Source organism: Penicillium psychrofluorescens (genome assembly GCF_964197705.1).
Source record: "Penicillium psychrofluorescens genome assembly, chromosome: 2".
NCBI classification, from domain to species: Eukaryota; Fungi; Ascomycota; class Eurotiomycetes; order Eurotiales; family Aspergillaceae; genus Penicillium; species Penicillium psychrofluorescens.
In genome coordinates, this window is record NC_133440.1 from 1862533 (window position 1) to 1874685 (window position 12153).

At 50.3% G+C, this 12153-nt stretch overlaps 4 protein-coding genes across 4 annotated transcripts; 3 read left to right on the forward strand and 1 right to left on the reverse strand.

Annotated features, from left to right (window-relative positions):
* Nucleotides 1–9: 9 nt before the first annotated feature.
* Nucleotides 10–503, forward strand: PFLUO_LOCUS2915 (uncharacterized protein; the record flags this gene model as incomplete). The annotated part of the gene is made up of 3 exons (XM_073780104.1): nt 10–35; nt 128–236; nt 345–503. 3 exons carry the CDS (start codon nt 10–12, stop codon nt 501–503), a joined length of 294 nt encoding a protein of 97 aa, XP_073636993.1.
* Nucleotides 504–1565: 1062 nt separating this feature from the next.
* PFLUO_LOCUS2916 (uncharacterized protein) lies at nt 1566–3194 on the forward strand (the record flags this gene model as incomplete). Its single annotated transcript, XM_073780105.1, has 1 exon — nt 1566–3194. The coding sequence occupies one exon, from the start codon at nt 1566–1568 to the stop codon at nt 3192–3194; it is 1629 nt and encodes a 542-aa protein (XP_073636994.1).
* A 421-nt stretch (nt 3195–3615) lies between these two features.
* Nucleotides 3616–4587, reverse strand: PFLUO_LOCUS2917 (uncharacterized protein; the record flags this gene model as incomplete). Its single annotated transcript, XM_073780106.1, has 1 exon — nt 3616–4587. One exon carries the CDS (start codon nt 4585–4587, stop codon nt 3616–3618), a length of 972 nt encoding a protein of 323 aa, XP_073636995.1.
* A 4342-nt stretch (nt 4588–8929) lies between these two features.
* Nucleotides 8930–10330, forward strand: PFLUO_LOCUS2918 (uncharacterized protein; the record flags this gene model as incomplete). The annotated part of the gene is made up of 3 exons (XM_073780107.1): nt 8930–9609; nt 9671–10257; nt 10314–10330. The coding sequence occupies 3 exons, from the start codon at nt 8930–8932 to the stop codon at nt 10328–10330; spliced, it is 1284 nt and encodes a 427-aa protein (XP_073636996.1).
* Nucleotides 10331–12153: the final 1823 nt, after the last annotated feature.

Here is a 12153-nt window from a genome sequence, read left to right on the forward strand (position 1 = left end):
CCCGACAAGATGAGCGACGCCTACGAGCGCGAGCAGTACGTCCCCTTTCTTGAACCCTTGCCCGCGGCAGCCTGTCGCCGCTTCGGATTCTCCTCCGCTGCGACTGTTTCTGACGGTTGTGAACCAGACAAAACAATGCCCTCCTCAACTCTCTTTCATCAAAGGTCTCCGCTCTCCGGTCCGTGACGATCGATATCCATGACAATGCGCGGGACCAAGACACCCTCGATCACTCGGTACGTCTCCTGGAAGCCCATCTCGCAACAGTGATTTTTATTTGGGCTTGGAGAATCATTTGTGTTTACATTTTACCGGACAAATGCTAACATCCTCCTCGTAACCAGAGCGAAGTCTTCTCCTCATTCTCGACGAACCTGAAAGGCAGCGCCACTCGACTGACAATGATGGCAAAGCAAGGTGACACGGTCGCTGTCCTCAAAATTGCCGGGATGTGCATCGCGGCGGGAATATTGGTTTATATGATCCTGGGCTGGATCTTTTGAGAGATGTGTGCGACGATGAGATGGGAGGGAGGGATGGACACGTTGGACACCTTGATTTTGCAATTTGTGTCTTTATACCATCAACCATCATGGGTTGATTACTCGCTGGCCCGAGAATCACATGAACCCATGACACTGGACTCCTCCCTGACAGGAACACTCTCAAGATACCTTGAGACCTACGTGCCACGATGCGGCTCTTGCTCCCAAGAACCACCTTGTCTTGGCCCGATCGATTGACGTTGTGACGACTTTGCAAACTACCAAGCTGTTGTGGAGTTATGTTATTCTTTGCCCTGGATATAAAGTTTTTTGCTTTTTCCTGTTTGCATATGGATGTGAGGGTGTGGTTTTTTTCTCCTTGCTGTGTCATTAATCACGGCCTGTTGTCTATCCTGGACATAATTTGCACTCCGAAGCGCCGGTTTTTTTTTCTCGCCAACCTAATAATATACACTGGAATATATACGAGCCTTAAGGTGCTACGTTTTGCAATTTCCTCATCCCATCCGAACGCCATATCTAGTCTCGGTATACACAACCCCAGGATTAGGGTTGGCATGCACTAACCCAATCCGGAAATCTGGACCACCGCAGGCACCGCGATGGCCAAAGCCCAGAACCCCTAGAAACCCCTAAAATAGACTGTAAAGTCTTAGACAATCAGAGCATCATCCATGACCTGATCCACGAAGCTTATTTCTCTCTGAGGTGGGTCTCCTGCGTAGTCATTGAAGCGGTGGCTGTTTCCGGCGATCCACCCGCCCACCCGCCGTATTCGGACCCGAAGTATGGGCTTGATGCGCTTGCAGGATGGCATTCGGGTTATTTGTAGTAGGCAGACGCAGCGAGAGAAAAATTTGGTTGCATCCTCCACCCTGTTGCTGGTGATACCAGGTGAGGATATCGGATTTTGTTCTTCTCTTTCATCCTTCCTCGTCAATTTTCTGCGTTAGTGCACCACGCCTCTCGTTAACCTCGAAGACAAGCCATCCTCTTCGAGTTTTACACCTCTTACCACCCCTTGTTGCATACCGCTCGCCGCCGACAGAATATGCGATCATGGTGAGAGCCCGACAATACCAGGCCCTGGCGGCCGGCATCGCCCTAGTCCTCGGTCTATGGTTCATGCTGGCGTGGTTTCACGACTTGAACATCCTCAGACCGAATAAGGATGACTACCTCGACGCTTTTGATGGTAAAATGCCACCAGTACCGCACTACCAGCCGGGCGAACCGCCATTCCAATCGCACAAGATAGACGAACAGCAGCCTCAAAGCGGTGGTGCTGTTGACGGCTCTATCCCTGCAGATGACAATTTGAAGGAGGACGTGATGGTGAAGGCGGATATTCCGGAAATGGACCCTGCCGAGAATGCCCAGTCAGCGCCATCGCCGTCTCCTGTCTCTGCCTTGGGAAAGCCGACGCCACTGATGGGAAGCGCAACGCCAACGCCTTCGCACTCTTGGTATGGAGATTGGAACTCCGCGTGGGACGACAGGGGGACTTGGCCGAAGCTCCCGAGGCCTAGCAACTCGACATCTTCAACACACTCGGCAGTACTATCGTTGGCAACAGCTCATATCTCGCACTCCACGATGAAACAGTACATCTACTCGATCATGGATTTCCGAAACAACCCCATCTACAACCGCATCTCATGCCCGTCAAATATCGGATCGCGGTATAAGCTACTACGCGGAGAGGCCGCACACGGGGGTCAGGTGCGATACTTTTTCGCGCTGAACCTGCACCAGTCTCGGCTGGTGCTTCCACGGCTGATGAGCAGCATCGTCGAGGCGATGCGGTTCCTGGGACCGGAGCACTGCGCCATCTCCGTGGTCGAGGGACGGTCCACGGACGGCACGGATGAAATTCTGCGGGCGCTGAAACCGCAAGTCGAGGCTATGGGGGGTCGATTCTTCCTCAAGCACAGCAGCATCCACCCAAAGAAAGACGACATGGACCGCATTAAAGCGCTGGCGGAGCTGCGGAATGCAGCACTGGCACCGTTGAAGGCTGATGATGGGACGAAAAAAATGGGCGGAATGTTCTCGCCCGACGCGGTTGTGATTTTCCTCAACGATATCGCGCTGTGTCCGGAGGATATCCTCGAGCTGGTGTACCAGCACGTGAACCAAGACTCACACATGACATGTGCCTTCGACTGGATCTTCAACGGGACCAAATTCTACGACTCCTGGGTCTCGCGGTCACTGGCGGGCAACTCATTCTTCGAGGTCCCGCACGACGGGTCGTGGGCCTATAGCAAGGATTTATTCTTCGACGACCCGTACAGCCGGAAGCGGTACGAAGCGTTCCGTCCGCTGCAGGTTTACTCCTGCTGGGGAGGGATGGTCGTGCTTGACGCAGCCCCGTTCGTCACGGAGAGAGTCAAGTTCCGCTCTTCCAGGACAGACGAGTGTTACATGGGCGAGCCCATGCTGCTTGCGAAGGATCTTTTTCGGCACGGCCTCGGCAAGATCATGGCTGTGCCGTCTGTTAATGTTGCGTACAACGATGACGAGGCGTTAGGTACCAAGACTAGGCGTGGGTATGTTGCTGACCATGTTAATGTGTCACGCTCTCTCATGACCAACGAGGAGTTTGTCGAGTGGCAGCTCGCGCCACCGCCCATGGTGAAATGTCTCCCGAAATTTAATGAACCGTCCTGGGTGCCGCCGATATGAAGGCTGGATTATAACTAATGTTTGGTGCTCACGGACCGATCTTGTTTTTTTTTTTTTCTTTTCATGTTCTAGATATCCTTGAGGTCAGGCTAGGTGTTCATTTTGGGTGTTGGAGGCGCAAATGTGTGAAGTCTGTACTATAGTTTACGCGGGACGAAATGCTTTTTTCTGTCTCCTTCAAACGTGACAAGAGCTAATGTAGGAGTACACCTGTCGGTTGGACAGGTATTGCTTCTTACGTAGATTATTATATAATATTTCAATAGGAAGTTATGTATTTGTTTGATTTTTTGCCAACTTGTATTCAACGTATCCCGAAATTCATAGTAAACCCGAATCGGCAATACATTGAATACATACTAGACCCTCGCCAAGTCATTCCGCAGTTTGAACAGCTCCTATGTCTTTATCATTGGATGGTTCAAATCACTGGAACGTGGATCTTGAGCCAGTTTTCCATCACGGCCGTGGCAGGATAGGTCGGATCCCCCAATCGAAGCAGCATTTGAATATGGCCTTCGAATCCCTGCCCTTCAAACACATGCAACGTAGTATCGGTACCTGCAGCGTTTAGAGCCGCGGCTAGTTCGACTGCCTGACGGATGTCCCCATGTCGATGAGCGTGGAGAAGCAGGAACGCGCCGGCATTAGGTGCATGGGCATGACAAGTAGGTGACACGGCAGTTAGTCGCTTCAGATCGGTACCGAACCCATAAATCATGTTGTCCGCAATTGGGCCTGGATTGTCGAGAATCTCAGCCGCGGCATTGTAGTTGGAGCCGTCCAGGGCGATGACGGCCTGCACAATGGAAATACTAGTTCCCGCTCGCTCCAGGTAGCTCGTATCAGTTCCTAACAAAGTGACAACATGGGCGCCGGAACTGTGCCCCATCAAAATGAACCGTTTAGGATCAATGTCGAGTCTAGTCTCGTTTTCCACTAGATAGTTGATCGAGTTGGCCACTTCTTGTACTTGCTCTTCCACCGTTACAGAGGGGATAAGTGTATAGTTGACCGTAGCAAAGGCATAACCCTTGTCAACGAAATAGCCAATTTTGGCGGACCCAATAGAGTCCAAATAAGTCCCCGAGCGCCAACTGCCGCCATGGACGAAGAGGACAATCGGAGCTTTGGATGATTTAGAAGATTTGGCTGGATTGGCCTTCCAAAAGCGAAGAATCTGGGAATCTGCCTTTCCGTATGCCATGTCGGAACCTCCGCTAGGCTGATCTGCGTTCATTTCAGACATGAGCTCCTTGACCCTGGGTAGCGTAAAGTCGTCTGTTGTCTTCTGGAAGATCTCGAGACCTTTAACCTCATTTCCTCTAGCCGCCACGGCTATAGGGTCGAGCGTAGCCGAGAAGCTGGCTGCGGAATTAGAATTGACGTCCATGACAACAGTTGATGAAGGTAGAGGAAGAGTACAGCAATATTCGAAATAGGATTCCATGTCTTACGCACAGAAACTACGTCAACCCCTAATGCCTAAAGCCACGGCTAAGCCTATCTAGGACTGGTGCAGATAGCCTGCATATCATCCCTGTCCGTCAGAATGGAAATGTAAAATATCTGACAAGAGCGATACGCACTGAATATCTGATTAATGCAACTTAACACTTTAACACCCACCGCAGACGAACACCTAGGTAACATGGTTGTACCGTCCGTCTACGTCATTTTCTATAACGCCCAGATTTTGCTACCGAACAACCATGCATCAAAGACTAGCGGCAGCCTGACTTCCCTTCCCCGACTTCTCCGCAGTTGGAACTAACATCCACAGCAAAGCAAACTATGGAGGAAAACCTTCAGTCTTTGACAGTAGAGAAATACAGGAGCTGTTAGTAATCAGCGGAATCGGTGACTGCAGCGATGAGCATATATATATTTGAATGCATGTTTACATTGGACGGAAGAGAGCTGGGGCATCAAGAGCCAGAATCTCCTAAAACCGAATTTCACATGGAATAGAGACAAACAATGAATCGCCCACGGTAAGACCAAATGTCCCCAACATTAGCCCAGGAACCCGGGAAACAGTCCGATCAAGAAAGAACCGAAGATTGTCATCGCACTGACGGCCAACGGGCCCGTAGCGCCACCAACCAGAGCAGTTCCGGTGGCAAGAGAAGAGGTCGATGATGATGTGGATGTAGTAGAAGAGCTGGTTGACGGATTAGAGCCTAGCCCTGATGAGATAGCGGCAGATCCCTCGCACTGCTGTCCATTTGGACAGCAAGAATATCCCCCAGAATTGTCGAGCATACAGTACTCCCCGGAAGAACAGCTATCAGAGCCATCAGGACAGCACGTATAGCTTTCAGGGATGCATTGAAAAGCGCCACCACAAAATTTCATGCCTGATTGCTGTGAACAGGGCGTAGGAGTTGGATCGGTAGTGGGTGTGGCTGGTGGGATGCTCGGCTCGCTAAGGGTCCTGACGGTCGGAGTTGGGAGCTCTGTTTGGAACAAGGGTAGAGTGAAAGCGCCGCCAAGTCCAACGCAGGTCTCCCCCTTTGAACAGCAACCATATTCCCCATTGCTCATGAGTTGGCAGTAAGTTGTGGACGGACAGCCCCCTGAGAGATCTGGACAACAAATATAGTCTAGATGAATACAACCGTCGCCGCAAGCCTTATACCCAGGTGGACAATATAGTCCATTAAACGATTGACGAGGGAGGAGTGGAGAGAAGCCGGCCGCGAGAGTGAGTGGCACGATCCCGAAGATGGAAAGGAGTCTTTCAGTGTGCATAGCAAATAAACGCAGGCAGTTTGATATAGACTCAACGGATGGCGATGGCGTGCAGTAGGAATTTCAGAGAGAAGTATTGTGAGAGCTAATCTGCATGTGGAGATATCTCATCTAAATACGAAGAAGCCCTGTTTAAATCTCCCAAAGTCGCTTCTTCCGACGAGCTTTGCGCTAAGACCTTTTCAGCTGGAGAATTAAATGTAAAGCGTAAGAATATGCAATGTAACCAAGAACGACCCTGTCTAACTTAATGCAGGTCTGTTTTCCTTTTGGGCGAAGCAATTGCGCTGCACTAACCAGGCTTAGACGAAGAGCCCCCTCATATGGGGCCCTAGTCCAAGTATGACAGCTAAGCCGCTTGCCAAGGAGGCATCACCCGGGTTGCTCGCCTTGGACCTGTTCGCAAGCATCTTGGCTCCTATCATGAATTACGTTTACTGTACTGCGCCATTTTGGGCTTGTAGATTAGTTGGGTGAACTAGCGAATGAAAAACGCACAGATGGGCTGGATACGAGGTTCACAGGGAATCTCACCCTCCGTCGTGTCGTTGGTAGATTTTCCCCCATGTTGACAGCTCCCCCATGTTGACAGCCAGCTAAGATCCCTTGCGCGGTAGTACCTGAAGCTTCCGCCTATCCACATAGTACTATCTTGCTTGCCAGGACTACTGGGTAGCATTCATTTTCCGCTTCCTCCTTCTGCTTCCTCTCTAGCTGCCAGTCAATGCAGACGCCTGTTCTGGAGCTAAGTTCAACCAGATACCTTGGCAGTCTCCGTAACCCCGATATCGCAGCACGCCTCGTGTCATGTTCCCCTACTTAGAAATGATCTGTGGCGCAGAGGCCCACTCTTAACTGACAGAAAAGTGCCAGAAGCCATAGTCGAGGCCACATTTACTTACAATGTCGTGCAGGGCCAACGATGACCACCTCACATATGCGACAGAGAGGAAAGTTAACAGAGAGGGCATGTTTGTTGAACCAGATATGTAAATCTCGGAGGTTTGACTTGCAAGCTCTGTCCTCGTATTTTTTTGCCCCGTCTTGGCGAAGACTGGGGATGCGACACCATAGGCTGCCGTCTCGTATGCCGTGGGCACGGGGCTCTCTACTAGGTAAAACACATCAAAGACTGAATTAGTTTTACCCTCAGCATTTCGGACTACTCCCCGCGACACCAACATAAGACTATCAGACCTTGCGCCTCATGGAGATTTTCCTGAGCGTGATTCCAGCGCCGCCGGATCTTCCCATTTGGGTCTTTCCTCATTGGGTATTGCCTATTCGTCTTGTTCGTCTTGGCCCCTCTTCCTATAGGAGAGCACACCCTCTGCTTTCCCCTTCTTCTTCTGCTTAGGGCCATTGGTACCCGGTTTTCCAATGTACTCGTCCTTCTTGGTCAGAGAAACCAATTTCTTCGATCCAGTACCGCGGTCAGAGTTAGGCTTACCGATATCTTTTCAATCGCGCTGGAAACCTTTCTAGTGGCCGGTGTTGAAAACATGGGGGTGTCCTTCCTCCTCGTCCTTTTCGCAAGCAGGATTGCCACCTGCAGTGCATATCATGAGCCCCGGCTATATTCGAACGAAAGCCTTGTTCAGCATAATATCAATATTCTGAGCACTCATAATTCACCTGAGGGCCTATTCGGCCGAGCAACCGACAATTTTTACTGCCAGGAAGGCCAGTTTGTGTGTCCGGACGGCCTAAATCGCTGCTGCCCTTCTGGTACCGCTTGCTGCTTGTACAATCCATATTGCGCGTTACTCCCCGCGACCTGCTGCGGAGCAAATGTATGCTCCGGCGCGGAACAGTGCTGTGGTGGAAAGGGCTGCGCTCCTCTTTATAGCAACTGTTGTGATGACGGTCGCTATTGCGACCTCGGATTTTACTGCACCCTTTGGCAAGGTCGGTACATGTGCTGCCCGGCAACTGGATGCGATGAGGAGGCTTTAAGTAGCACGACTACTACCGCAGCAATCCCGTCAGGTAACCGTTTCTCTACACTAGTCAACTGTCAGGCTCCGTACTTTTGAGCGGATTGAAAGCTAAATATTGGACCATTAGAAACTTCTACCAGAATCTCGGCATCCGACATTGCACCCGTTCCGCATGAGGATGAAGCGCCTTCGAAGCTTGCCATTTCAGCGGTTACCATTGGTGCCGTTGGGGTTGTTGTCATAATTTGTATTCTTCTGCTCGGGCTTTGGCGAGGAACGGTCCTCGGTCGAAAAGGTCAGAAGCCAGAGCCTATGAAGGAAACACCGCCGCACAGTCAGGGGCTGCTCATTTCTCGTGACGCCGAAGGACATAACGATGTTGGTCGACGAGAAGAAGAGAGAATAGCTGGCTCAGACTCTGGAGACCAAATGCGGGTGAATGAGAAAACAAAGAACAGTAGCTGGCAGTCTACACTCTACCTCGGAGCCATTTCCAGCTTAATGGTGCTTCTCTTTAATATAGGCTTTGCAGCTTGGGCAGCTACTAAGTACACTGGCAGTGATAGTACTGGTGTTCTTTTTGCAGGCCAGTGCCAGAAAGCGCGAAATATCAACACAGCCCTTCACCTGGTGATCAATATCCTAGCGACGTTAGTCCTTTCGGCCAGCAGTTACGGAATGGTAAGAATTTACCAACCCGTGATCTTTTAACCAACCGGCATAAAAGCTTATATTTTGTTGCCTAGCAATGTCTGAGTGCTCCGACCAGACAGGACTTGGATAGCGCCCATCCAAAAGGAGTGTCGCTAGATATCGGTGTCCTTAGTCTGCGCAACCTGTCCCGCATACCACGAAAAAAGCTTATATTATGGGTTGGCCTGGCTGTCTCTTCTCTTCCATTGCATCTACTGTTGTGTCTCCGACATTATCTCTGTGCGAGAGTATCGCTAATGCTGATCGCGGTTTTGTAGGTACAATTCCACTATATTCCTTACAACAGGAGCCTTCGAGTACGAGATAATTAGTGGGAATCGAACGTTCATGGAGCTCAGCAATACAGACTTGGAACAAGAAGAGAGATACTGGCAAAATGCGAATCTGCTTCCCCCTCTCACCGACCTGCGTAATCAACAGGCAAACGGCGGTTTCCGTCGGATGGACAACTTGGAATGCATCGATGCATACGGAGTCAATCTTCAGTCAGATTACGGGACCCTGTTGCTGGTTACTGACCATGTCCCGCCAATGTATGGCGAAGGCTATTTCCATTATTTCGGTCAAAGCTATGTCGATGTGGTTGAAGAATCATCCTGGCTGTGGATGTTGAACTTTAATCAATTCTTATACTCGGATGATTTAGATCTACTTCGCGCGCACTCCGAGAACTTGACCATACCCTATCTCGATGACTCTATAGATTATGTAGAGTCCAAACTCGAATACTGTCTTGCGCAAAAGGTCCCTGAAAAGTGCCAGGTGAAGTACAGTCTACCCTTGCTCATCGTGGTCATTGTCTTCAATATTATCAAGGCCGGCATCCTCTGGGGCATTACAGTGGCCATCGACTTTGTGCCTCTTTTGACCGTCGGGGACGCGGTGGCTGAGTTCTTAAAGAGGCCGGAATGCTTTACCCTTGCGCGGGATGAACTGCGCTACGACGAGAAGCGCAAGCCATGGTACACAGTGGTGTCGAAGAGGCGATGGACCGGCTGTATTGTTTTGTGAGTTCCATTCCGAAGGATTTCCCTCTGTCCTAACTTTTGCAAGCTAACCTTTCCATAGGTTTCTTGGAAGCCTTATTGTTAGTGTGTTTCTTCTGTTCTACGGCATAAACTCCGATGGAAACCACGGATTCTCATCTGCCTGGTCGCTTGGGATTGGCGCCGCCGACACTCGGTATCTGATCCAGGGACGGCATCGCCCGTCAACAGTCGCTGGCAACACCATGATGGCCAATACACCACAGGTCGTATATTCGTTTCTCTACTTCGTCTTCAATGGCGCCTTGACGGCAATGGCCCAAGCACACGAATGGAGCCAGTACGCCGTGAACCGGAAGGGCTTACGAGTTTCAACCCCTGCAAAGGGCAAGCAGAGGAGCACTTACTTCCTGTCGCTGCCTTACCGCTATTCCATCCCTCAGCTGATATTCTCCATGACATTGCATTGGCTCATCTCTCAGAGCCTGTTTCTCGTCGATGTAGAAGCATACTCTCCGACCCTGGCGCGCATCGAGGCCGACGGTTTTATAACATGCGGGTACTCGCCTCTCGCCATTGTTTGCACTCTGACAGTGGGGTCCCTAATGGGGCTCTTTTTGGCTGGCTTGGCGTGCTTTCGAAAGTTCAAGTCTGGCATGCCGATCGCCGGTAGCTCAAGTCTTGCCATCTCGGCCTCATGCCACCCATATCCGGCTCTTGAAGAGAGCGCCGAGACACATAGGATGTCAGGGATTGAGACGAAGCAACTACAGTGGGGGGTTGTGACTGCTAGCTTCGAGGGAGCGGAGCATTGTTCTTTCTCCGACGAAGAAGTCAGATTGCCAGTCCATTCATGTACCTACAGGTGAAGCGCGCATAGTACAGTGGCATTTTCGAATATTGCTGTATTGGGTGGAAAGATTGCCCTTAAAGAAAGAGAGACAAACCAGGCAACACCCTGGTGTACGCGGCAAACAGTAATATTAATATCCCGAGTCTATTCCTAATATAGCTTCGTTAGTCTTGACATTATTTTCGAGAAACATTGAGAGAGTGTTGTAGGTGGTTGCACCAGTTTCGAGACGCACTGTAAGTTGACAAAACTATGTGATTTTTAGTCTGTATTGGGGGTGCCCGAAGGACACACAGTAATAGAACCAGCTTCGAACGTCAAGCACGTCAACAGCACGTACCCTCCAAACGGTCTCTTTCAGGCCAAGATCTTACTTACAATAAAAGCATGGCCGGGACCTACTTACTCCATTTGGGACTGACACTCTTACCACTTTGTAGGGTTTTATAATCCTGAAAAAGTTACAGATTGTCTCTAAGCCAATGACTTCTTGCGCTTAGATTCCTCTGCATCTATCCTACCTTTAGCTGGCTAATCGTAACGCTTGACGCAGATGTCTATCTGGGCATACATACTAGTAATAGTAAGTCCCCAGGAAACGTGCTAGGTCTAGATCCTATCGGCAAATGCTTTAGGATTTAGACTCTCCTTAGCTCGTATTTAGGATATCGCTAATTTCTTCCTGTAAGAGGAAGTGCTAGGCCTCCAACGCGACGCCATGTCAGGCCCCCTCCGAGGGGACCAAACAAAGAAATTTGCCCTGCTTTTCGTTCGCTGTCCACTGAATCCTGCCGTAGCTATCGCGGTGGGTCCTTAGATCTGTTTTTTTTGCCGTCCCGGGAGGGTGTGCCCTATCTCTAGGCGACCATTGGTGAACTTGCCTGTCAAACATGATCCACATTTGTTTTTTCAGTTAAAAGGGCAATAGGTTTCGGGCTATTCCGTTGATAAGACCTGTTGGATTCCTGTTCCTAGTATGTAGTAGTCGTGCGCTGTAGAGATCTCTTACCCGGCGACATGACACACTTCACCAATTTTTTGCATAGGATCGACAAAAAAACTACCGCGATTTGACGTTGAACTGTACTATCTACAGTATGGCCCTGCATAGCAACAAGCGTGCCTTGTACGATGGGACTCTTTTCCAGACGTGGCGTGCTGAGAACGGCAAGTGTGCCGGGTGATGTCAGATTCTACTGGACAGGGTAGCTCGCATATGCCGCACAGCTATTATGAGCTGCAGCAAGAGAAACACGCTCAAGACCCACAATACTGAGTTCAGTCATTCGGATGATGCGATCGATGATGGCTGTCGACCGTGAACGCGTTCTGGAACACGTCCACACCGGGCGCTGGATGGAGCTGCCACGGAACTTGATCTGCAAAACAGGGACAAAGGCTAAGCCGTGATCTGCCTGGATCCCGGAGTGGGTCCGAACAAAAAAAAAACCTTGACGGACGGAGACCTTTGGGACAGGAGTATTGTAATCCGTAGTGACGAAATCACAATGTAGCCTCATATCTAGACTCTGAGGGACTGTGTTGTTGTGTGATTCAAAACTGACAGTTTCTTTCCATTTCAAGAGTGCTCTAGAGCGGTTTGGTGAGCAGGCTCGCAGTCGACTACTGAGAATCATCGACTGATAGCCAGCAACCAAAGCAACACACCGGAGTGCGCAGAATCGGGATGCCGGTATGCCGTCCCGGTGAAC